The 21,438-nt window shown below is 52.6% G+C and overlaps 1 protein-coding gene across 1 annotated transcript; it reads left to right on the top strand.

Annotated features, from left to right (window-relative positions):
* The first annotated feature begins 322 nt into the window (after nt 1-322).
* On the top strand, nt 323-16,411 carry LOC114503383 (phospholipid-transporting ATPase IK-like). The gene is made up of 26 exons (XM_036034457.1): nt 323-420; nt 574-629; nt 1,086-1,177; nt 1,665-1,778; nt 2,797-2,898; nt 3,191-3,252; nt 3,798-3,870; nt 3,998-4,068; nt 4,499-4,581; nt 5,638-5,796; nt 6,124-6,212; nt 6,744-6,934; nt 7,034-7,428; nt 7,804-7,992; nt 8,069-8,199; nt 9,046-9,210; nt 9,352-9,463; nt 10,253-10,328; nt 10,495-10,639; nt 10,905-11,139; nt 11,225-11,448; nt 13,522-13,605; nt 14,205-14,438; nt 14,614-14,752; nt 14,958-15,085; nt 16,205-16,411. The coding sequence occupies exons 1-26, from the start codon at nt 323-325 to the stop codon at nt 16,409-16,411; spliced, it is 3,654 nt and encodes a 1,217-aa protein (XP_035890350.1).
* The last annotated feature ends 5,027 nt before the right edge of the window (nt 16,412-21,438 follow it).

Raw genomic sequence — 21,438 nt, 5'->3', positions numbered from 1 at the left:
GGAAGGGTGCTCCTGGGCGTAGGGAACAGCCTGGCGAGGGCTTGGAGAGGTGCTGGGAGGGGTGGGGCACTCTGGTGAGACAAATTCCTGGCATTGAAGGAGTGACCATGAACAAGGCAGTGGAAAGGCTGGAGTTGGCCTCCATCACAGTTGTAACTGCCTGGAGGCCACGCTCGGACCTCTCCGAGCGGCTTGCGATATAGCATGCAACCCAGGGGCCCGTGCAGTCATTCAACAAACACTGACGGAGCCCCTACCTGGGGTGTATTGTGTCGCAGGTGGGAATTGGGGCAGGAGGGGCAGCATGGAGACCTGGGAGGCGATGGCAGCCTGGTCGGAGGATGGCCCTGGGGGTGCGCAGCCTCACTGGAGGTTCAAGTCCCTCATTCTGGGGGTCCGGCGGAGGTCCCCATACCGAGGGTAGGACACAGAGCCAGGGGCTGGGCGTTCAAAGCCCAGGGAAGGGGAAACTGAGGGAAGTGGAAGGTGACATTTTGGGGAGGGCAGACTTTATGGACAGTGTCTCGCAAGGGCTGGGCCACTGGTGTGACCGTGGGCCCCTCTCCCCAACAGCTCCAGCGATGCGGGCAGCCTGGGCTATGGGGAGGACTTCCAGAAGGACGCCTCAGGTGCATGTGCTGGGGCTGTTTGTGGGGTCTGTGAAGGAAGCCAAGGGGCATCGCAGTGGTGTGTGGCTGATGGGGAAGACCCGCCCCCTCCAAACCCATTGGACAGATCCAGCATGGGGTTCTCCTTGGGTTACAAATAGTTCCGAAGCCCACAACAATGCTAGACTCAAGAACTGGGAGCTGCAGACCTGGAGTAGGCGGGCTGCCCAGGCTGGGCGAGCAGCCGCGGTTTTATCCCCTCTGGAGAAGGAATGGGTGTGAGCCGGCCTCCCGGGGCCTGGCCTCTGAGCCTAGGGAGTGGCCCAGGGTGGTGGTCGTTTACCGGCCCCCACAGCCCTGGCCAAGAAGCAGGTATTCCCCAGCGTCTGGGTTCCCCGGGGCGCCCATGAGCCCTGCTCTAGGGGATCACTAGGTGGTTTTGTGCCCTCTCCGAGGCCCCGCTCTTGCTGACTTCAGCGTTCAGCTGGGAGGTAAAGGCCAACGACAGGACCTACAACAACCAGTTCAAGGAGCAGATTTTCCTGTTTTGGCGAAGGAAGAAGTACAAGGTGGGTGGCCCCAGCCCCACAACCCTCCCCTGCCTCCTCCCACCCGGCCTCCCCCTTCCCCTAATTTTATTGTGAACAAATTGCCAGTTTGGTGCTGGAATTTGTCCTGTGTTTCCTTGCCAATCCCCACCCCAGTTCATGGTAAAATGAGTTAATACTAAACCTTCAAAGTACAATGGGTCTATTAGGCTTTCCCGAAAATCCCCTTGCTTGTGTGACTCACTGGGAAATAGTGGGGCCACAGACCTGTTCAATGAGTCTTTGCATCTGGTACTGTTCCAGTAATGCTGGCTTAAGGCTGCACATGCAGCTGGCACACAGGAATTGCTGGCCTGAGGGCTTCACATTCAGCTGGTGCTCAGTAGCCCTGGCTTGAGGCTTTGCGTGCACTGGATGCTCAATTATTGCTGATTATGGCCAAAGGGCAGGGCAAGGCCAGGGTAGGGCCCTGGCCTGGGCAGCATGCCAACGCTGGCTCTCATCCCAGGGCAACAAGATCTGCACGGCCAAGTACAACTTCTTCTCCTTCCTACCCTTCAACCTGTATGAGCAGTTCCACCGAGTGTCCAACCTCTACTTCCTTTTTATCATCATTCTCCAGGTAGGGCAGGGGTCAGCACCTGTACACATAACCAATCCTTCTACCTGCTCAAATTGCCCCCTCCAGGAAGCCCTCCCTGACCACCTTTGACACATGCTTCTATAAGACACGCAGAGAGTTTAAGTGTGTCTGCACTGTTGGTTGATTGGTTGGGTGGGTGGGGGAGGTGGGAGGGTCAGTGTCTGTCTCCTCCCACACTGGGAACATCCCCATAGCTTCATCCCCACTGCCTAGCCCAGGGCCTGGCATATAGGAGGTACTCAATATATGTTCAATGGTGAAGTTAATGAGTGACTCCCCCAGCTCTGAGGGGTCACAGCCCTTCCCCAGGATAGACAGCCTTGGTCACATGAACCCCCTTGGCCCAAGCCCACCATGTTAATCCCAGAGGGTGAGGAGGAAAGAAGGGTTGAGAGCAGGTACTTGGGACCTGCAGGCCACTTCGCAGCACCTGAGTGGCTCTGCCAGAGGAGCAGATGTCCATCCCAGGCAGCTCCCTCTCTCATTGGGTGGACAGTTTACAGAGCAATCCCCACCCAGTGTCTGGTCTGACCCCCTGCCTCTATCAATCCCATGAATATACTGTGAGCAGGGCCTATGCTGGACACTGGGGATCCAGCAGTGGCCCTGATACCCACTGTCATTAAACCACATAGTGGGGCCCAGGGATGGGAAGGGGACCCACCCCCGACCCAGGCTGGTCTGGTGTTCACTTGGAGCTCAGGCCTGAAGGGTAGCTGGGGAAATAGGGTTACCAGGTGGGGAGCAGTAAAGCCAAGGCTCCAGGGAGGGAGCAAGGTTGGCGTTCCTGGTGGATGTGGCCTGGGGCCTGGGCACACAAAGGAGACAAGTTTTCTAGGGAGGAGTTTTGGGTGGGGAGTGGCTGGCTCTAGGCCCAGGGGGTACTGGCAGGTGGGACACAGGATGCCAGGTTGGGAGGCTGGGTGAGCGGGCAGGGGGAGACGGTTGGGGAAAATATGGGGGCACGGTGGGTCGGTGTGACACACCCTGTTGTCAGGGCGTCTTCTCTGACATCTCCACGATGCCCTGGTTCACCCTCTTCGCCCCACTCGTCTGCCTCCTCGTCATCCGGGCCATCCGAGACTTGGTGGATGACATTGTAAGTGGGGTCGAGGGACAGCCGGGGAGGAGATTGGATATAGGGTGGGGTCCTTGTCTTGCTGTCGCAAGGGACAGGGACAGGTACCGGTACCCCATGGCCCTTTGGTACTTGCTGTCCATAGCCATGGTCCCAGTAGCCTACCCCCTTGCCCTGCCAGGATCCCTGGACAAAATGTGCTAGTGTGAGCTGGAACCATGCTCTGCACCTGGGCCCTCCTCATGGTGGTGTGGGGACGGGATGGGGGTCATGGCAGGGGGGCCGCCCTTCTGACCCATTCCTGTTGACTCAGGGGCGGCATAGGAGTGACAGGATCGTCAACAACAGGCCCTGCCAGATACTGGTGGGGGAGAGGTGAGGCCTCTGGCAATGCGTGGGGGAATTCAGCTGAGGAAGGGGACTCTAGCACAGTTGTGTGTGTGTGTGTGTGTGTGTGTATGGTCATGTCAGGTGGGGTGCCCAGCAGAGTGCCTGGAAACTTCCAAGCTGCCTGGACATCCTGGTTGAGGCTGATATCTGAGACCCAGCCAGGATTTATTGGATACTTGCTGTCTACCAGGCCTAGGGATTGGGCCCTGTGATGGGGACAGAGGCTGAGGACATGATTGGTAACACCTGCAGGCCGGAAGGTTCAGCTGAAAGGGAAGGCAGGGAAGGTCTGAAGGGACTTGGATACAGAACTGGGAGGAGAGGGCGAGGTTAGGGGAGGCTGGACTTCCTGTACAGGCTGACACCCCCATCATCATCCCCCGAAGACAGGCAGGGGAGCAAAGCACCAGGGGCATCTGCAGGCCCCGCCTTCCTCTGTTCTTCTAGCTTGGGGGTGGCACGGGGGGCCAGGGGTTCAAAGATGGGCCTGGTTGGGGCCCTTTCCCACACCTGCTACCTTCCCCCACTAGTTTTCTGTGTAAAAAATGGGAGGACCTGCGTGTGGGGGACCTGATTCGCCTGCATGATGACAACATTGTCCCGGTGAGCTGGTGTCAGCCTGGCCCAGAACTCTGCTTCTTGGGGTGGGCTGCCTTCCTGCTTGTCTTCCTTCCCCCTGTCCCCCCTGCATTGCTGTTTCCTTCCTCCTACCCCAACCCTCCCCACCCAGGCCGATGTGCTCTTGCTGGCCAGCACGGAGCCAAGCAGCTTGTGCTATGTGGAGACGGCTGACATAGACGGGTGAGGTGCTGGCCATCAGCAGGGGCTTGGGGGCCCGGGAGCCAGCAAGGCCTTCACCATTCCCCAACAGCCACAAAGTGTGTCTCCTGAAGCCCACTGGGATGTTTAGGTCATTCATTCTGGGAGCATTTGTGGGGTACCTGCATGCTGGCAGGGGTAATAACATTAAATTAGGTGAAGGGACCCACCTTCTTTGGACCAACATTTCTGGAGGCCCTACCGCGCTCCAGGTGTGGCTGCGGAAAGTGAGGAGGCCTGAGGTCTGGCCTCAGCCATTGTGAAACTGTCCTGTGTGACCTTGGGCAAGGCCTTCTCTCTCTCCGAGCCTCAGCCTCCTAATTGGCAGCTAGACTCTGAAAAGGGGCTGGGGGTGCCTTGCCTGGGTGCTGCCTGTCCCCACCTCTTATCTCGATCCCCTTCTCATCATCAGGGAGACCAACTTGAAGTACAGGCAGGCCCCCATGGTCACACATCACGAGCTAAACAATGTGATGAGCATGGCATCCTTCCAAGGTGAGAGGCGGCAGTTCATCTGCCCCTCCGTATAGTGGGCATGAATGTTCCCCCTCTCACTGGGCTTTGAGGGGTGGTGATGGGGCCTGCTGGGGGGTGCTGGGGGTCGAGATAACTGTTAATGGGCCAGCTTATCCCAGGCCTGTTTCATGTCATTTGAATCCATGTAACGGTCAGGCATTTTGCGTTATTGTTAAAAAACATGCCACACCATTTTACTAGGCATTGCATTTTATTTTTAAAACATTGATTACATTAAATCAAATATTTTTAATTGCTTGATCAAAAAGACAGCCTGTTGCATGCACAGAGACAGGGAATTGACCCATCTGTGGTGGTATATTCTTATTTTCTACCTGAAAAGTGAGATATTTTACACCTATGAGTTACAACTCCTCTTTGCCAGAGGCCCAGCAGGGGGATACGTCTTTTATTTTTTCCTGTCTTATTGCGAAGACAAGTTACTCTAACTGGTGCTGGAACAGAATCTTTCTCTCAAACCACAGCCCTCTGGCTCCTGGCATTCAAAGGCTGTGGCTGCATTTGTTTTCATTACATCTGAGGAAAGCCTCACTGACACGGAGGCCAGGAGTGTGCCCCCGGTTCTGGGCTGAGTCCCAGTGTCCCTAGCATGACAGAGGCAAGGCTGGTGCCTCCTCTCATGGAACTCACAGGCATTTAAGACACCATCGGCAGGCATCGATGCCCGGTGACCTCCCAGGATGGTAATCAGGAGGAAGGAGGCTTGGTGGGGGAGACCTGATCTGACTGGAGGATCAGAAGAGGGGGTGTTCCTGAGGAGACGAGTCCTGCCACTGGGAGCAGCATGCACAAAGGTCCTGGGGCCAACAGAGCAAGCTTTTGAAGCATTCAGGAGAGGAGGCTGTAGGGCAGTAAGATGGAGGTGCCTGTAGGGCAATTTTGGGGCAGTGTGAGGGTGGCTGGGGCCTGAGGGTGACAAGGAATGTTCCCCATACCCTGCCCCACCCAGCATTGTAGAGGGGTGGCCCGACCCAGCTGCAGGTCTTGGCTCCCTGATTGTCCTGTTGTCCGTAGGCAAGGTGGTGTGCGAGGAACCCAATAGCCGGATGCACTACTTTATGGGGCGCCTGGAGTGGGAGGGCAAGAAATACTCTCTGGACAGTGGCAACATCCTCCTACGTGGCTGCAAGATCCGAAACACAAACACCTGCTACGGGATGGTCATCTATGCTGGTACGGCTGCTCTGGGGCCTCGGCAGCATGAGCTGTTTCTATGGGGGTAGGTAACAACCCTAAAGTTGTTGACAAGAAGTCACAAGGCCAGGGCTTGGCTGTCACATGTCTGCTGCCACAAGATGTGGGACTCCCAGCATGGCTTCGATGTGTCTTGAGGTTCTAAAACTGTGGAAATGAACCTAGTGAGCCAGTACTCTTTTATGTAGATGGATGGGTGGTGGCTGGACGGGTAGGTGGATGGACGGGTAGAGGGTTGCAGTGACAAAGGAATGGAGGATGGGAGAGGTGGGTGAATGGATGGATGGATGGACGCAAACCTTGCAGGTGTTGACACAAAGATCATGAGGAACTGCGGCAAGATCTATCTGAAGAGAACCAAGATGGACCAGTTGATGAACAGGCTGGTGGTCCTGGTGAGCCGCCCAGAGCCCCTGCTCTTGGGTGTGTGGGGGGCACAGGAGGGGGGAGGCAGAGGGGGCCTCCCCACAGACAGAGGCCCCAACTGTCATTTTTCAGTCCTCGGTTTCCCTCCTCTGCACATGCGTGAGCCTGACCCTACAGATGGAGGTCTGTGGGCCAGAGAATCTTACAGTCCTGATAGTTTTAAAAAGTCTTGATCCTGACACTTTTCCAAACCCACAGGAGATAATAAAATGTTTACCTGCACTCCATGGACATTTATTTAATAATCTTAACTTCTGCCTAGCCAACTGTCTTTTTAAATAGAAGTCATTTAATGCATTTTAAAATAGCAGCTACAAAACTCAGCAAAACCCCTACAGGTCCCCGTCCCCTGGGACTGCCAGCCACCCCCTTCCAGCTCCCCGCCACCACCCTGATGGCAGAGCTTGGAGGGGGGTGCTTCCCATCTCCCGTTTGTCTTTTACGCTGTGGTGTCTCGGTGCTGCTCTGGGTCCCTCCACCATCTTGCGCTTGTTGAGCAGATCTTCGTGTTTGTGGCGCTAATCTCTATGGCGCTGACCTTGGGCTTCTGGAGCGATGTGACAAAATTCAAGGTCAAGCACTACTACATTCCTGAAAAGCACACGTACAGTGTGATCAGCAAGTCTTTCTTCATGTTCCTGAGCTTCCTCATCCTGCTCAGCGTCATGATGCCCATGGCCATGTTCATCATGTGAGTCCTGGGGCCTCCTCCCTACCCACCACTTAGCCTGAGAGAAGCAGGAGCCCCGGTGGGCTCTGGGCCGGGGCGTGACCCAGCTTGTGTTCGCAGAGCTGAATTCATCTACCTGGGGAACAGCATCTTCATTGACTGGGACAATGAGATGTACTATGAGCCCCAGGACATGCCTGCCAAAGCCCGCAGCACCAGCCTCAATGTCCAGCTGGGCCAGGTGGAGTACATCTTCTCGGACAAGACGGGCACGCTCACACAGAACATCATGACCTTCAAGAAGTGCTGCATCGACGGCATCGTCTACGACCCGGATGAGGAGGACGAGCTACATAAGGAGAACGCCTACCTCTGGAACAAATTTGCCGACGGGAAGCTGCTCTTCCAAAACATGAGGCTCCTGAGTACTGTACGTGAAAACAAGGACAGGGTGGTGCAGGAGTTCTGGCGCCTGCTGGCCGTGTGCCACACAGTGATGGTGGAGGAGAAAGACAGTGAGTGCTTCGCCGGCTGCCGAAGCCCTGAGGCTTCTGAGTCTGTGCTCTGGCCTTAGAGGTCGTCCAGTCCGAGCCCAGGGCTCCCGTCATTCAGCTTAGGGGGTGCTCAGGCCTGGGGCTTGAGATCTGTTACTGAGCTGGGAGAGGGAGGGTCATCTAGACAGGACCCCAGTGCCCACCTTCTTTTATTCGGCTTGGAGGTTGTACTGGCCCAAGAGACCATTGTCTTGTCAATATCTGGTAAACACCCACTGTGTTCACTTCCTTCCCTGGGCATGGAAGATGGGTGCGGGGGGTCCCCAAAAGAGACAGCAGGTTCTCAGCAAATGTACCCCTCTCCTGTCCTGCTCCCATGGTCCCCTCCCTTGCCAGACCAGCTGTTTTATCAGGCAGCTTCCCCTGATGAGGAGGCGCTGGTCACAGCAGCCCGGAATTTTGGCTACGTGTTCCTGGCACGCACGCAAGACAGCATCACCGTGATGGAGCTGGGGGAGGAGCGGGTGTACAAGGTCCTGGCCATGATGGACTTCAACAGCAACCGGAAGCGGATGTCAGTACTGGGTGAGCACCCTCGGCCCAGGATGGGGGTGGGCATGCAAGGAAGCGCTTATGGTGAGCCAGGATTCTCCCTCCACAGTCCGAAACCCCGAGGGCTACATCTACCTCTATACCAAAGGCGCAGACACTGTTATTTTTGATCGGTTGCGTAAGAAAGACTTGTATAACAAAGAGCAGGCCATGCAAATGGCCACGGAAGAGGCTTTAAGTGTGAGTTCCTGTGGGAAGGGAGGGTGGAAGGGTTGAGGGGTAGAGGGAGGAAGGATAGAAGAGGTAGAAAGAGGGAGGGTGGAGGAAGAGGGAGCTGGCCAGGCTGTGCTTTTACCCTTACACACAAGGGCAAGGAGGAGCTGAGCTCTGTGCTACACCCACACAAAGGGGGCACTTTTTTTCCAAGTGACACAAGGGACCCTCTGTTGTTAGGATTTGGCCTGGACACCAGCCCACCCTCCCGCCAACCTCTCCCAACTGGGCCTGGATTCTGACATGGACCCAAACCTTGTGTCTCTGTGGGTGAAGCCCAAACTGCTCAGCAAGCTTTCGAGGCTGCGTCTTTGTGTCTCCTGCTGGCCTCCTCGACTGGCTCTCCTTGCTCCTTAGGGCATTCCCCAAGACCCCAGTTTCTGGCTTGCAGTTTTCCCCATGCTCAGGTCCCAGGACCTGAGCACATACTGTTCCCTCTGCATGGATGCCTTCTTCCACTGTGTCACTCTGGATCATTTGGTCCTCAGGGCTCCGCCATTTCCAGTGAGACTTTCCTGCCTGACCCCAACATGGGCTGACATGCTGTGCCAGGTTCCTCCTCTATGGCCCAGCCCTGACCCTTTGGGGTTCCCCAAGGGTCTCGCTGGGTCCCCAGCCTCGCCCAACATAGGTGTCAGGGGGCATGTGTGGTGCACAGACAGCCCTGGGCTCCCCGCTCAGGACTTCTCAGAGTGCCCTGCTCTGCCAGGAGCCCAGGCAGAGGGAGGAGGCACTGAGGGAAGTGGTGGCAGGAGAAGTGCCCTGGGATGCAGCGTGGTGACAGGGTGGCACCTCCCGCCCGGCTGGCCCCAGTCCTTTGCCGAGGAGACGCTGCGCACGCTGTGCCTGGCCTACAAAAAGGTGGACGAAGACATTTACGAGGAGTGGCGCCACCGGCACGAGGAGGCCACCATCCTCCTTCAGAACCGGGCCCAGGCCCTGCACCAGGTGTACGAGGAGATGGAGCAGAACCTCCAGGTGGGCGACGCACAGGAGGCTTGGGGGGCTCCAGCACCCTGCTCCAGCCTGCCGCGGGACCCTGGCTCCCCCACTCCTACCAGGGTTAGCTGGATCCCTGCTCAACCTGTCCTCTGTCTCTCCGCACCACCCTGCCTCCAGCTGCTGGGAGTCACAGCCATTGAAGACAAGCTCCAGAACGGCGTCCTTGAAACCATCCAGTGCTTCAAGAAAGGGAACATCAAAGTGTGGGTGCTCACGGGGGACAAGCAAGGTAGGTCCCAGGCTGGTCAGTGATGGGTGGGAGAGAACTCATATATGTCCTGATTGCCACCATCAGACTGTCCCGCTGGTCTGGGCTCAGCTGGAGCCCCTACCTTGTCCTGGGGAAGGGCGAAAGGAGATGATCAGACCTGCCAGTGTCCCCCAGGCGCCTCCCTGAGGCCAGTGGCACTGTGCCGAGTGCTTTCAGAGTGTTTGGCTCTTGTGACAACACCATGAGTTGGGACCCTTGTCACCCTTGTGTGTGAGATGGGCTCAGCTGAGTTCGGAGCCCTCAAGGGTGCCTGCTGGAGGCACTTATATATACAATGCTGGCATGGAGCCTTGGGTCCTGTGGCCCTGGGGCACTGACTCTCCCGGCCTCCACCGTGGGTTCTTTGGGCCCCGCCGGGCATAGGGGCCAACAGAGTCCACATTAGCACTCATGTGGGTGGGAGGCACATACACAATATTTAAAATGACATTTTATAGCTGTGTTGGTATAAAGTCAAATGTCCAGGCTGGAATACATACTCACATTTTTATTCTGGTTTTAAAATTACTGGTAAATCAGTTTTGCGGGTTCCTAAAAGTGCCCGTGGGTCCTAGCGTGACAGGAGTACTGATCCCTTGGCGACGGCCCCAGCCAGCCGGAGCGCAGACCCTTTTGCTCGGAGCTGCCGCCCAAGTCTCAGGGCTGGCTCTCATAGGCCTCTTCTGAGCCAATCGCCATAGCCAAGGGATGGGACGAGGTGGGTGGGCCTGGTCTCTGGGCAGGGGGCTGAGCTGGGCTGTTTTGCAGAGACCGCAGTGAATATCGGCTTTGCCTGCCAACTGCTCTCAGAGGACATGCGCATTCTGGATGAGGAGGACATACGGTAAGGAGGGTAAGGAGTCAGGAGTTGGGGCAGACGAGCTGGGTGGGGGCAGGGTGAGGGTTGGGGGATGGTGAACGCACATGGCTGCCCAGGTACGGCCCTGGGGGTCTGCAGAGTGTCCTCAGCCTCCACCTGGCTGGACTCCCGGGGTGGGGGATACCTGCAGGGGAGGAGGGGGAGGAAACGTGTGCCTGGCCATGGCTGAGCCCCCGCTGGGTCCCTGCAGCCCGCTCATGGAAGCCTGCCGGGAGACCTACAGCAACCTGCCGCACATCAGGATGGCCGCCATGGTCGTTACCGGCGAGTTCCTGGTCAGTGTGGGCTCGGGCCCGACTGAGGGGCCCCTGGCACGTGGGACGGGGCTCGGAGAAGCAGTTGACTGCGGGTGGGGGTGGACTTTCAGAAAAGCCAAAGCGAATGCCATGCCAGGAGGTTCTCAGAGGGACTATGGTCCATGTGGTCAAGTCCAGCCTGGGGTTTGGAACTGGAGGCAGGAGCGGCCAGTGGGGGCGTTCACAGAGGAGAGGGGTGCAGCCAGAGTGACGTGCTCCCTTTGCCCGCCCCCTCGCCGGACAGGACCAGCTGGTGAAGAGTGCAACACGGATGAAGCCGAGGAACTCCATCCCCTTAAGGGGCCCCGAGGTGTGGCGCGAACGGGCCTTCGTGGAACTGGCCTCGAAGTGCCAAGCAGTCATCTGCTGCCGGGTGACACCCAAGCAGAAGGCCTTGATTGTGAGGCTGGTCAAGAAGTACTATAACGTGGTGACCCTGGCCATTGGGGATGGCGCCAATGACGTCAACATGATTAAGAGTGAGCAGCGGGCACCGGCTCTGGGTGAAGGCCTCTGGCAGGCTGGTAGTGGCCCCGTACCAACACGCTGCCTGTGCCCCTGCAGCTGCGGACATCGGCGTAGGGCTGGCAGGCCAGGAGGGCATGCAGGCGGTGCAGAACAGCGACTACATGCTGGCCCAGTTCTGCTTCCTGAGGCGGCTGCTGTTCGTGCACGGCCGCTGGTCCTACATGCGAGTCTGCAAGTTCCTGCGCTACTTCATCTACAAGACGCTGGCCATCATGATGGTTCAGATCTGGTTCGCTTTCTACAGCGGCTTCACTGCCCAGGTGCGCTGCAGGGGCAGCCGTTTGGGGATGCTTGCTGGTGAGGGTACTGTGCCCTTCCCCTGGCCTCCACGAGGACGGGGGCACTGCCCACTCACACTCTGGAGTCCTCCTGGGCCAAGGCTTGCCTGAGGTCACAGGGCCACACAGCCTTTCCTATGGCTGCATAGAGTTTGGGCAAAGGGAGGGGATGGTTCCTTCTCAGCTCTGTGCCCAACATTTTCAGAGGTATTTGGTAGATTTGAGCTCTGAAGCCAGGGCAGGGCCGCAGATGCTCCAAAGGGTAGGTCCTTCTAGGGGAGAGAGGGCAAGCCTGAACCCCAGAGAAGGTAAAACTTCAGCGGGGGCTGTGACCCTGAGCTCAAGACATTCTGTACAGTATAATAGTAAAGAGTAGATGGGCCTCCTGGCGCCTTAGAAGACTCATAGGGTGATGATTTCCCGTGCGTGTAAGGACATCATCTGCAGATAGATGGCCCTGATAGGGAGCAAGTTCCCTGTCACTGATACCTGGGCATTTGAGAGGGAGCTTTATGGAGGCACCCTTGATAAGTATATATTGTTTTATTTATTTATTTATTTATTTATTTATTTATTTATTTATTTATTTTTGTTTCTAGATATTTTATTCTTTTAGATGCTGCTGTGCATGGAATTTGTTTTCTTAATTTCCTTTTGGGATCGCTCATTGCTGGTGTGTAGAAATACAGATTTGTGTGTGTGTGTTGATCTGTGCCCTGCAAATTTGCTGATTCTTTTTATTGGCTCTGGGAGATTTCTGGCGAATCCTTTGGGATTTTCTGCATGTCATCTGCAAGTGAACACAGTGTTTCCCCTTACGTCCTTGCCAATTTGGACACGTTTTATAACCTCTTTACCGGACTTCTCTGCTAGAACTCCCGGGGATGGTGAGGGCTGGCACCCGTGTCTCCTTCCCAGTCTTAGTGAGGACAGCATTCCATCTCCCTACGTTTGGGAGCTGGAATTCTTCTGTAGGAAGAACCGGCCAGTCCTCATCTCTCATTTATTTATGAAATTACTTATTTGTATGAATAAGGACTCCTGGGTATTTTTGATTGTGTATTTCACTGCTCCAGGTGCTCCCAGTTTGTCCTTCCGACGTGCGCCTACTTTTTCCCTGAGAACAATCTTCATTTTCTGGCGTTGCAGGAAGTTCCAAGCTCATTTTGTTCTTCCCTTGCCCCAAGGCTAGAACCAGCCACTCCCAGAAGGAACTCCGGAACTCCGGTTCTTGTCATCAGAGAAGGGCAGGGTTCGACCCCAAGAGCTAAGTGCTCGGGGTGTGCTCACTGCTCCTGGGGTGCTGCTGCCGTCTCAGCAGGCAGAACTAGAAATGTACTCGCGTTAGTGCGTGGAGAGAGACACATCTCCACGTCTGTTTCTGTTTCTGTGTCCATCCATCCGTCTGTCTTGCGTACATTAAAAAGCTACGAGGACCTCTGATACCTCTGACACCTCTGATGCCAGCCCCACAGGACAGGGCTCAACTCAGCTTTTCCCAGGTGCTCATTCATGACTCTCCTCGAGCAGTGAGAAACTTGATTCTTGCAAAATCAGTGTTTGGTGCTGATTTGCCCACTCACAGAATGCTCATAAAATGGTTTTTGGAACCGAACACCCGCCCCCATGTCATTTAACTGGACTGGATTTGTGCATCAGGAGGGCAGTTAGTTGGGCACATTGTCGGGTGGGAGTCTGCTCCAGCTCTTGTATCCACCAGTGACGCCCTAAGTCTAAAATGAGCCCAAAGCACACTCTGTAGCCGTTTTTCCTCCTGTAGCTCTTTGTTTGCAGCCCTCCAATTAAAATAAACACTCAAAGGTGCTGTTTTAAAATAATGGGACCCTGCTTCTTATCTCTTTCTGCCTTTCATCTTCCAGACTTGCTTAACCCAATCTTTGATTATAACGGAATTTTCTAACTCACTGGGACTTCTCCGCAGGTGCTGAGCTAGCTTGGGTGGGCCTCCTCAGGTAAAGAGCATTTCCATTCCTGGCCATTTGGCATCTGACGGCTCACCACTAACCACGTTCGCCCACCCGTTTGCCTCCCTAGCCACTGTATGAAGGCTGGTTCCTGGCACTGTTCAACCTGCTGTACACCACCCTCCCGGTTCTGTACATCGGGCTCTTCGAGCAGGTGAGCAGGCCAAGGACTTGCCCCTCCTTCCCTGTAGATGCTCCTGTCTCCACCCCACCTTCTTCCCTGGGGGCCTTCGATGGGGTGGGGTGGGGTGGGGTGGAGGCGGGGCTGGGAGACCACTACCATGTAACTGTTCCCACAGAGCCCAGCCTGATAGTGGGTAAAGCCCTCTTGCTCAGCTACCGTCCCCAAATCTCAGTGCCACCGTCTGTTCATCTGTACGACAGTGGGGAGGGGACCACTGTTGTCTGCTGTTCACCCGCTGCCTCCCTGAGTGGGGTCTGGCTATGCGATCCAGACGAGGGCAGTCCCGTGGAACGTTTAGGGTGGAGGAAGTGTCTTAGGCCTGTGCTGTCCAGGCGGGAGCCACCAGCCTGCCACATGTGGCTAATGATGGGGATTTGAGGCATGCCTGGTGTGACCTGAGGGATGGGACTTTGTATTCCTTTTTTTTTTTTTTAAAGTTTTTAAATGGTGGCAACATGCCAGTAACTAAGTTCGCTGTCTCATTGTTCTCATGTGCATGGTTCAGTCACGCCAAGCATGCATGTGGCTGTGAAACCAACCCTGGAATCCCCCACCCGCCCCCTCCCCAGGATGTGAGCGATGAGCAGAGCCTGGAGCTGCCCCAGCTGTACATCGCTGGCCAGAAGGATGAGTTCTTCAACTACTGGGTCTTCTTCCAAGCCATTGCCCATGGCACGACCACCTCCCTGGTCAACTTCTTCATGACCCTGTGGATCAGCCACGACGCTATTGGGCCCCTCAGTGACTACCAGTCTTTTGCCACAGTCATGGCCCTGTCGGGCCTGCTGTCCGTCACCATGGAGGTAGGCAGGGCTGCTGCCCACCCCCCAACCAGGACCGAGGGCACAGGTCATGGAGGTTCCATCACCTGGTGACCCTGCCTGAGAGGCCTCAGCAGGTGCCATCCTCCAGCCTGCTCCCCGTGGCCTCGCCTGGGGTCTGGCCGCACCTGGCTTAACCTTCCTTTTTCCCATTCAGGTCATCCTCATCATCAAGTACTGGACCGTCTTGTCTGTGCTGTCCATTTTCTTCAGCCTTTGCTTCTATGTGGTCATAACTTGGGCCAGCCAGAGCTTCTGGCTCTTCACATTGTCCCCCAAGACCTTCCCTTTTCTATGTGAGCCCCTCAGCAGGGGATAGGGCAGCCAGGCCCAGAGATGGGTGGGCCCTGTGTCTCTAGGGGGTTTGCCCAGAGGCACCCTGGGGGTGCAGGGTGAGGAAGGGCTGGGGTGTTGGGAAGAAGGGGCACAGAACAGGCTCTGGGGAGGCTTCACCCTGGGCCCGGCTGGGGCCCAGCTGTGACCCTGCCCTGTGGCCTCCAGATGTTGACCGAAACGTGATGTCCCACCCCTCCATCCTGCTGGTGGTCCTGCTGAATGTGTCAGTAAACACCCTGCCTGTGCTGGCCTTCCGTGTCATTTACCAAGCCCTCAAGCAGCTCCGTCCCAAGGTGAGGGCGGTTGGGCCCCCAGTGCATATTGCTGGAAGTGAGGACTCCAAGGAGCTGTGGAGCGGGGGCTAGGGGAGAGGAGACCCAGACACACACCCTGTGCCCTTGAGGCAGGGCGGGGGGTGGCAAATAATGGGCCCCAGGACCTAGGGAGGAAACCGTGCTTCCTGGGCAGCTGGCCTGGTTCCAGCACTGATGTCATCAGACCACCTCCATGAGCTGTCGAGGACTTGGGGGCTGAGATGACAGAAATGACCTGGAAAAGGTTTGGGCAAAAGGGGGACCGTAGAAACACCCCCGAGTGTGTCCATCAGTAGGTGAGTGGATAAACACGGTATGCGGTTCATCCGCACAGTGGCATTTACTCAGCCTTTAAAAAGGAGGAAATACTGATGCTCCTACCTACAGTGTGGATGAACCTGGAGGACGTCATGCTTAGTGGCATAAGCCAGTCACAAAAGGACAGTAGTGTGTGATTCTAGTCGTAGGAGGAGGCCCCTAGAGGAGTCAGATGCATAGAAACAAAGTAGAGGGTAGGAGCCAGGGGCTGGGGGAGTTGGTGTTTAATTGGGGACAGCGTCAGTTTGGGAAGGTGAAGTTCTGGAAGTGGATGGAGGTGATGGTTGTGTAACAGTGTGAATGAATGTGCTCCATGTCACTGAGCCGTACACTTGAAAATGATTCAAAACAGGTACATGTTGTGTCTATTTTACCACAGTGAAAAAAGGTAGGGGGGAGACTCATTGGCTCAGGTAGCAGAAACCTGGAAGGACCCGCTGCAGCTGCCATGGGCTGCAGAATTGACTGGGATAGTGGACCAAGATATGGCCACAGACCTGTCGTGTTCTGCCACACAGGCCGGGGGCATGGCTGCCCCATGGGTAACCTGTCCCGTAAGAGGGAACATTTATGGCACCTGGCAGCTGATCCAGAGTCAAGTCCCAGGGGCGGCTCTCGTTGGGTCAACTTGGGGAGGGAAGAGCCTGGCCAATAAAAGTGGCCAAGAATTTTATGAATGACACCTACCGGGAGCAGCTGACCCAAGAACAATCAACACAGTGTAGGAGCCTGGTGCCCCTTGATTGCCCCTTTTCTCTGCAGGAGGAGGAGGTGGAGGAGAAGGAAGAGGAAGTGATGGAGATCCCAACTGAGGAGATCGTCACAGCACCACGTGCCCGGCGCTCCAGCTATGCCTTCTCCCACCAGGAGGGCTACGCGCACCTTATCACACAGGGCACAATCCTGCGGAGGTCCCCGGGGGCCCACAGACAAATGCACCCAATGCAGTCTGATGAAGAACTCTCCACCAGCTTCGATGCCATCTGATGAATTGTCTGCGGGCATAGCGTCACCCTGGTACCAGTGGAAGGTGCCACTCCGGGGCGAGAGGAGGTTCTGGCACCAGGGGGGAGGTGTCCTTGGGGCCATGCAGCCCTCCTCCACAAGGAGCCCTCCTTGATGCTGGAGGGAGGGGCAGCCCTCTTTTTTTCCCTATTTGGTATATGTAATAATGAAAAAATTAATTAGGCCATGGAATCTAGAAATTCATACTATTTTGAGTTGGTAAAATGTTTTTTTGAACACACATTTCTGAGTTGGTAAAATGTTTTTTTGAACACACATTTCTGAATGTCAATTTTTGTGTAACTCTCACCCAGTGCGAGGGGGGACCACACGCCTTGGAAGGTACTCGCATGCTCCTTTAGAAATTGTTCTAAAAGGAGGCACCGTTTGCATTATCTGGACCACCATAGACCGTGGCATGTTTTGAGCTTTTTACAGAATAAGGATAGACCAGTTTTCCTTGTATGAAGGGGAGAAAACCAGACTTTTAAAATTCCAGTAAATGATAGACTTAGAAATTTAGGCCCCTTTCTTCTGAGATCTCTTTTGGCAATCATTGGAATTTCTTACACGTACACACACACACACACACACACACGCACATGCTTCCTGGTTGAAGACTGGATTACCCTTTCTCCCTAGAAGGCCTTAAAATCCCCAGCAAATCCCAGCACCCCCAGGGGCTGGGGCAAGAGAAGGACCCTGGGGCTTAAGCTTTATTAGCTTCATGGTGAGCCTGTATGTGCACCTGTTATGTCCTCACATGAAGCTACAAGTACTGGCAGTGAGGCAGATTGGGACCCCTGGGGCCTAGGGGTCGCAGTGCTCAGTGGGGACACAAACTAGTCACGCACTCTTGAGGTAAAAAAGGAAAACTCACTGATTTGAGCTGTAGCTCCTAGGTAAAGTAATTTGGCAAAACTTTCTCAGGTTTTTAGTAATTGGTGTTTCTTGATAATGTGATTGACTTAAGGACATTGTTTCTTGTCCTGTGTTTATGACAGCCTTAGCTCTTTCACTGCTTTTAACTCCAAAGACACATTTCAAAGCCTCTTTCTTAAATACAGGAGAATTAATTTCACCTGTTTTCAAACTATTACTAGAACACATCATGGAAGATGTGTGTGCCATACAGATAAATATGCCAAATATGTTGTTTTCTCTACAAAATCACATTTCCTATTCTTATAAAAAATCTTACTCAGTAAATGGCAGTGTAACCCTTAGTTACATGAACTGAGGGCATGAAAAGCCCTGTATTATAAGGAGTCGTGCTATTCTTAAATTACCCATATTTTATGATGACTCATCTCTAAAACTTTCAAGATGTTTTAAACAATACAACATCAAAATTTTGTGATCTCCAATATCCTCATTATACTAAGAGTCTAACAAGTGCTCCGAAGTGTGTGGATTTCCTCGGAGAGAACTGCAGGAGGTTAATCTCTGCTCTGTGTGCTGGTCTCACCAGTGAACGCAGCCTGGCTCTGCTCGGGATTCTCACCCCCTCCAGCTGGTCCGCAGGGTCTGCTCACTGATGCCTCCCAGCAAATGCACACCCTATAACCTCTCTGAGTCGTGTCATCGGCACACTGTGAATGCCCTCGAGAATCCAGGAGAATGCCAGGCAGCTTCTCAACCAGTGTCAGGGATCCCCATCTTTTCTCCTCGTGCTTCCCCAGTGAGACTGCAAACAAAGAAACAAATGTCCCAGTGAAGGTGCTTTCTCTGTATCCATTACCACCTGCCATCGCTTCTAAATCATACTTCTCAAACTAAGTGGGACTGTGTGTCCTGAGGGCCATCTTTCCATTTATCACATGCCAGGGAAGGAGGACAAAGTGATAAAATGATAAAATTACACAACTTGTTTTCTCCTTTAGTGAACTTTTTTTCCTAGAAACTTTGTTCACTAACCAGATAAAGATAAACCAATGCACAAAAATCATTCTGAAGTTTTGAATATTTAACATCCTTGAGAGCTGCCGTTTTGGGCCATACTGCCCCCTAGAGGTCTTTTGTGGCAAGGCACAGACTCTCTGGGTCCCTGAAAGAAAAGGTGTTTGTGTATTTGACACATGGATACATTTGTTGAGACACATCTTTTAATCTCAAAGATTTTTTCATATCCTGTTGGAATTGCAAGAGGAAAAAGCGTGAGAATTCCTGATGATTTGTTGAGAGAATGAGAGGCTTCTTCTTTCTAAAATTCAGCATCTCTCACCCCACCCCTACCTCTCAAGTCTGCATTGTAAAGTAAGAACTGTGTCCAACAGCTCTACTGTGGGAAAGGTATCTAAGAACTGGTGAAAGAAGAGCTATTTTGCAAGACAGAGAAAAATTCTTGGAGGGGGAGCACCCACTGGGAAGTGGGGGTCAGCCTTGGAAGGATGGCAAAGCTATGGACTCCCCAGCAGAGGGAGCCAAACGCTTCAGACAGACCGCACTTTTGTACAGTACCTGTGAGCTAGCCCCTTCCCCAGGAACTGCAGTGAGCGTGCGCACTGAGGAAAGGGTGATTTCAGGACTAAACTTCCTGCGTACCAAATATGATACAAAGCGGCTCAGAACACCTCTAGATTTGGGATTCTGCTGTAAATATGATAGTTACTTTCAGTAGCTAGTGAAGCAAGAGGAATTTGACTTCATAAATAATACTTTCATAAGTCATTTTCTTTTTTATGTTTATATATAATATTTTAGCATAATATAAATTCTTGCTCTCTAATATTTAAAATTTCAAAAAATCTAAACAGCACTATGCATTATAAAAAGGAAAAACTTTAATATTAAATGTTTTTACTCCAATCAGAAAACAGCTGAGTCATAAATTTGAATCAGTTGCTCGTTGCCTTTTCAGTTCTAAGTAAATCGGAAGACAGAGCAAATTTTGACCGTCAAACTTGTTACACTGTTATATTTTCACAGCTTAAAGTGCAGAGAATAGACAAATGGGACTACATCAAACTAAAATTTTTTTACACAACAAAGGAAACCATTCAAATGAAAAAGCAACACATTGAATGGGAAAGCATATTGTCTGATACATTTGATAAAGCATTAATATCCAGAATTTAAAGAACTTACACATCTCAACACCAAAAATACAAACAATCTAAGTTAGAAATGGGCAAAGGACCTGAGCAGACACTTCTCTGAAGAGGACATACAGATGGCCAATAGACATATGAAAAGATGCTCAACACTAGTGATCATAGAAATGTGAGTTAAAACCACAATGAGCTAACGCCTCACACCTGTCAGAATGGCTATCAACAGTAAATCAACAAGTGCTGGCAAAGATGTGGAGGAAGAGGAAGCTAGTGCACTGTTGGTAGGAATGCAGACTGGTGCAGCCACTATGGGAAGCAATATGGAGAGACCTCAAAAAATTAAAAATGGAACTGCCTTTTGACCCAGTAATCCTGCTTCTGGCAGTATATCTGAAAAATCCCAAAACACTAATCCAAAAGAATATATGCACCCCAATGTTCACCACAGTGTTATTTACAATAGTCAAGATTTGGAAGCAGCCCAAGTGCCTATCAGAAGATGAGTGGATAAAAAGTTTTGGTACATTCACACAATGGAATACTATGCAGCTGTAAAAATGAAGGAACTCTTTCCTTTCGCGACGGCTTGGATGGACCTGGAGATTATTATGCTAAGTGAAATAAGGCAGGCAGAGGAAGACAAATACCATATGATCTAATACCTATTTCTAAATGTCTCTCTAGATAGGGAGATTCACACATCCCCTCCAACTGGTGCCATGACAGAGAATGATGCAGCTGTGTGTGCTAGTGTCACAGCACCATGATGCTCTTGCGTCTCTCTCCCATCTGTGTGGGAGCATGCCAGTGACAAAGAGGAGGGACCATGGTCTCAGTAGCCTTGTGGCAGCAACAGGACAGAGCATCACCAGAAACATGGCAGCCGCAGCCCCATCTCCATGAATGGACCTTGGATATGCCTGTGTCTATATAGGTATCTGGCTTTTCATCCTTCAAACCCCATTTGTGTGTGGAAGATGTAGTCTGATTTTGCTGAAATATTCACAGTAAGTTCCAGGTTGAGAAGGTGGAGGACAGAAGTGCAATGAAGCATGGCTTTGTTTTTCAAAGCGATGCACCAACTGTTGTCCCTCAAGCCAAGAATCAGAATCAGCCTCGTGATATACACAAGTACGTGAAAGAGAAGAGAGATGAACTGTGAAATAATGTAAAAGAAAAATTTACTCTTGCGTATTAAATTATAATTCTTTAATCAGGAAGAATCTCTTAAACAAACAACCAAAACAGATTAAAATAGGTCCTATTTTATAAAGTAACTGGAATTTGCCCTGTGGTACTCTCTGTTTGTTTTCTGCAGTATTCTTATGTCCAAAGAGAACAAAGCTGATTGAGCTTACAAAATCGCAAAGGGAAATAATAAGCTAGGAAAGCAGTTCCTCTTAAACAGTAGCAAGAAAAACGAATAATTGATATCAGTTAGCCTTTTCCATCATGGCCTATTCCTGAAATGAACATCTGAATACAAAATTATGTAATAATTATTGAAGCTCATGAGAAACTCCATGTTAGATCAGAACAATATTCTTATAGGTTTCATTCTGATATTCCAGTTGCCTACACTTTCCATTAACAAAATAGTCATTGGATGTAGGTTTTCCTCCCCTACCCCCAAAGAATAAAACTGAATTAGTAGTAGCCTGTACGAGTGGGACCAAAAAGAACACAGGCTTTGGGATTCAAATGACCTAGGTTTACATCTCAGCCGTTTTGCTTAACAAGTTAGTTATGTGGCTTGGACAAGAATCTGAAAGCCTCAGTCTTCTTACTTATAAAATGTGCAGGATTTGCAACATTTCTGTGAGAACAGAAAAATAACGAGGATAGTATAATGGTGCAGAGATGCCTCGCTGGAGATTAAATTTGCTTTTTTAGAGAGTTGCTTTTCCCGATTTAGCTAGTACACTGGCTGCAGAAAAGCTTCTTTGGTTCCCCAAC

The sequence above is a fragment of the Phyllostomus discolor genome, chromosome 8 (genome assembly GCF_004126475.2).
Source record: "Phyllostomus discolor isolate MPI-MPIP mPhyDis1 chromosome 8, mPhyDis1.pri.v3, whole genome shotgun sequence".
Taxonomy (NCBI): Eukaryota; Metazoa; Chordata; class Mammalia; order Chiroptera; family Phyllostomidae; genus Phyllostomus; species Phyllostomus discolor.
The sequence above is the reverse complement of the archived record's forward strand: the minus strand, read 5'-3'. Positions and strand labels throughout refer to the sequence as shown.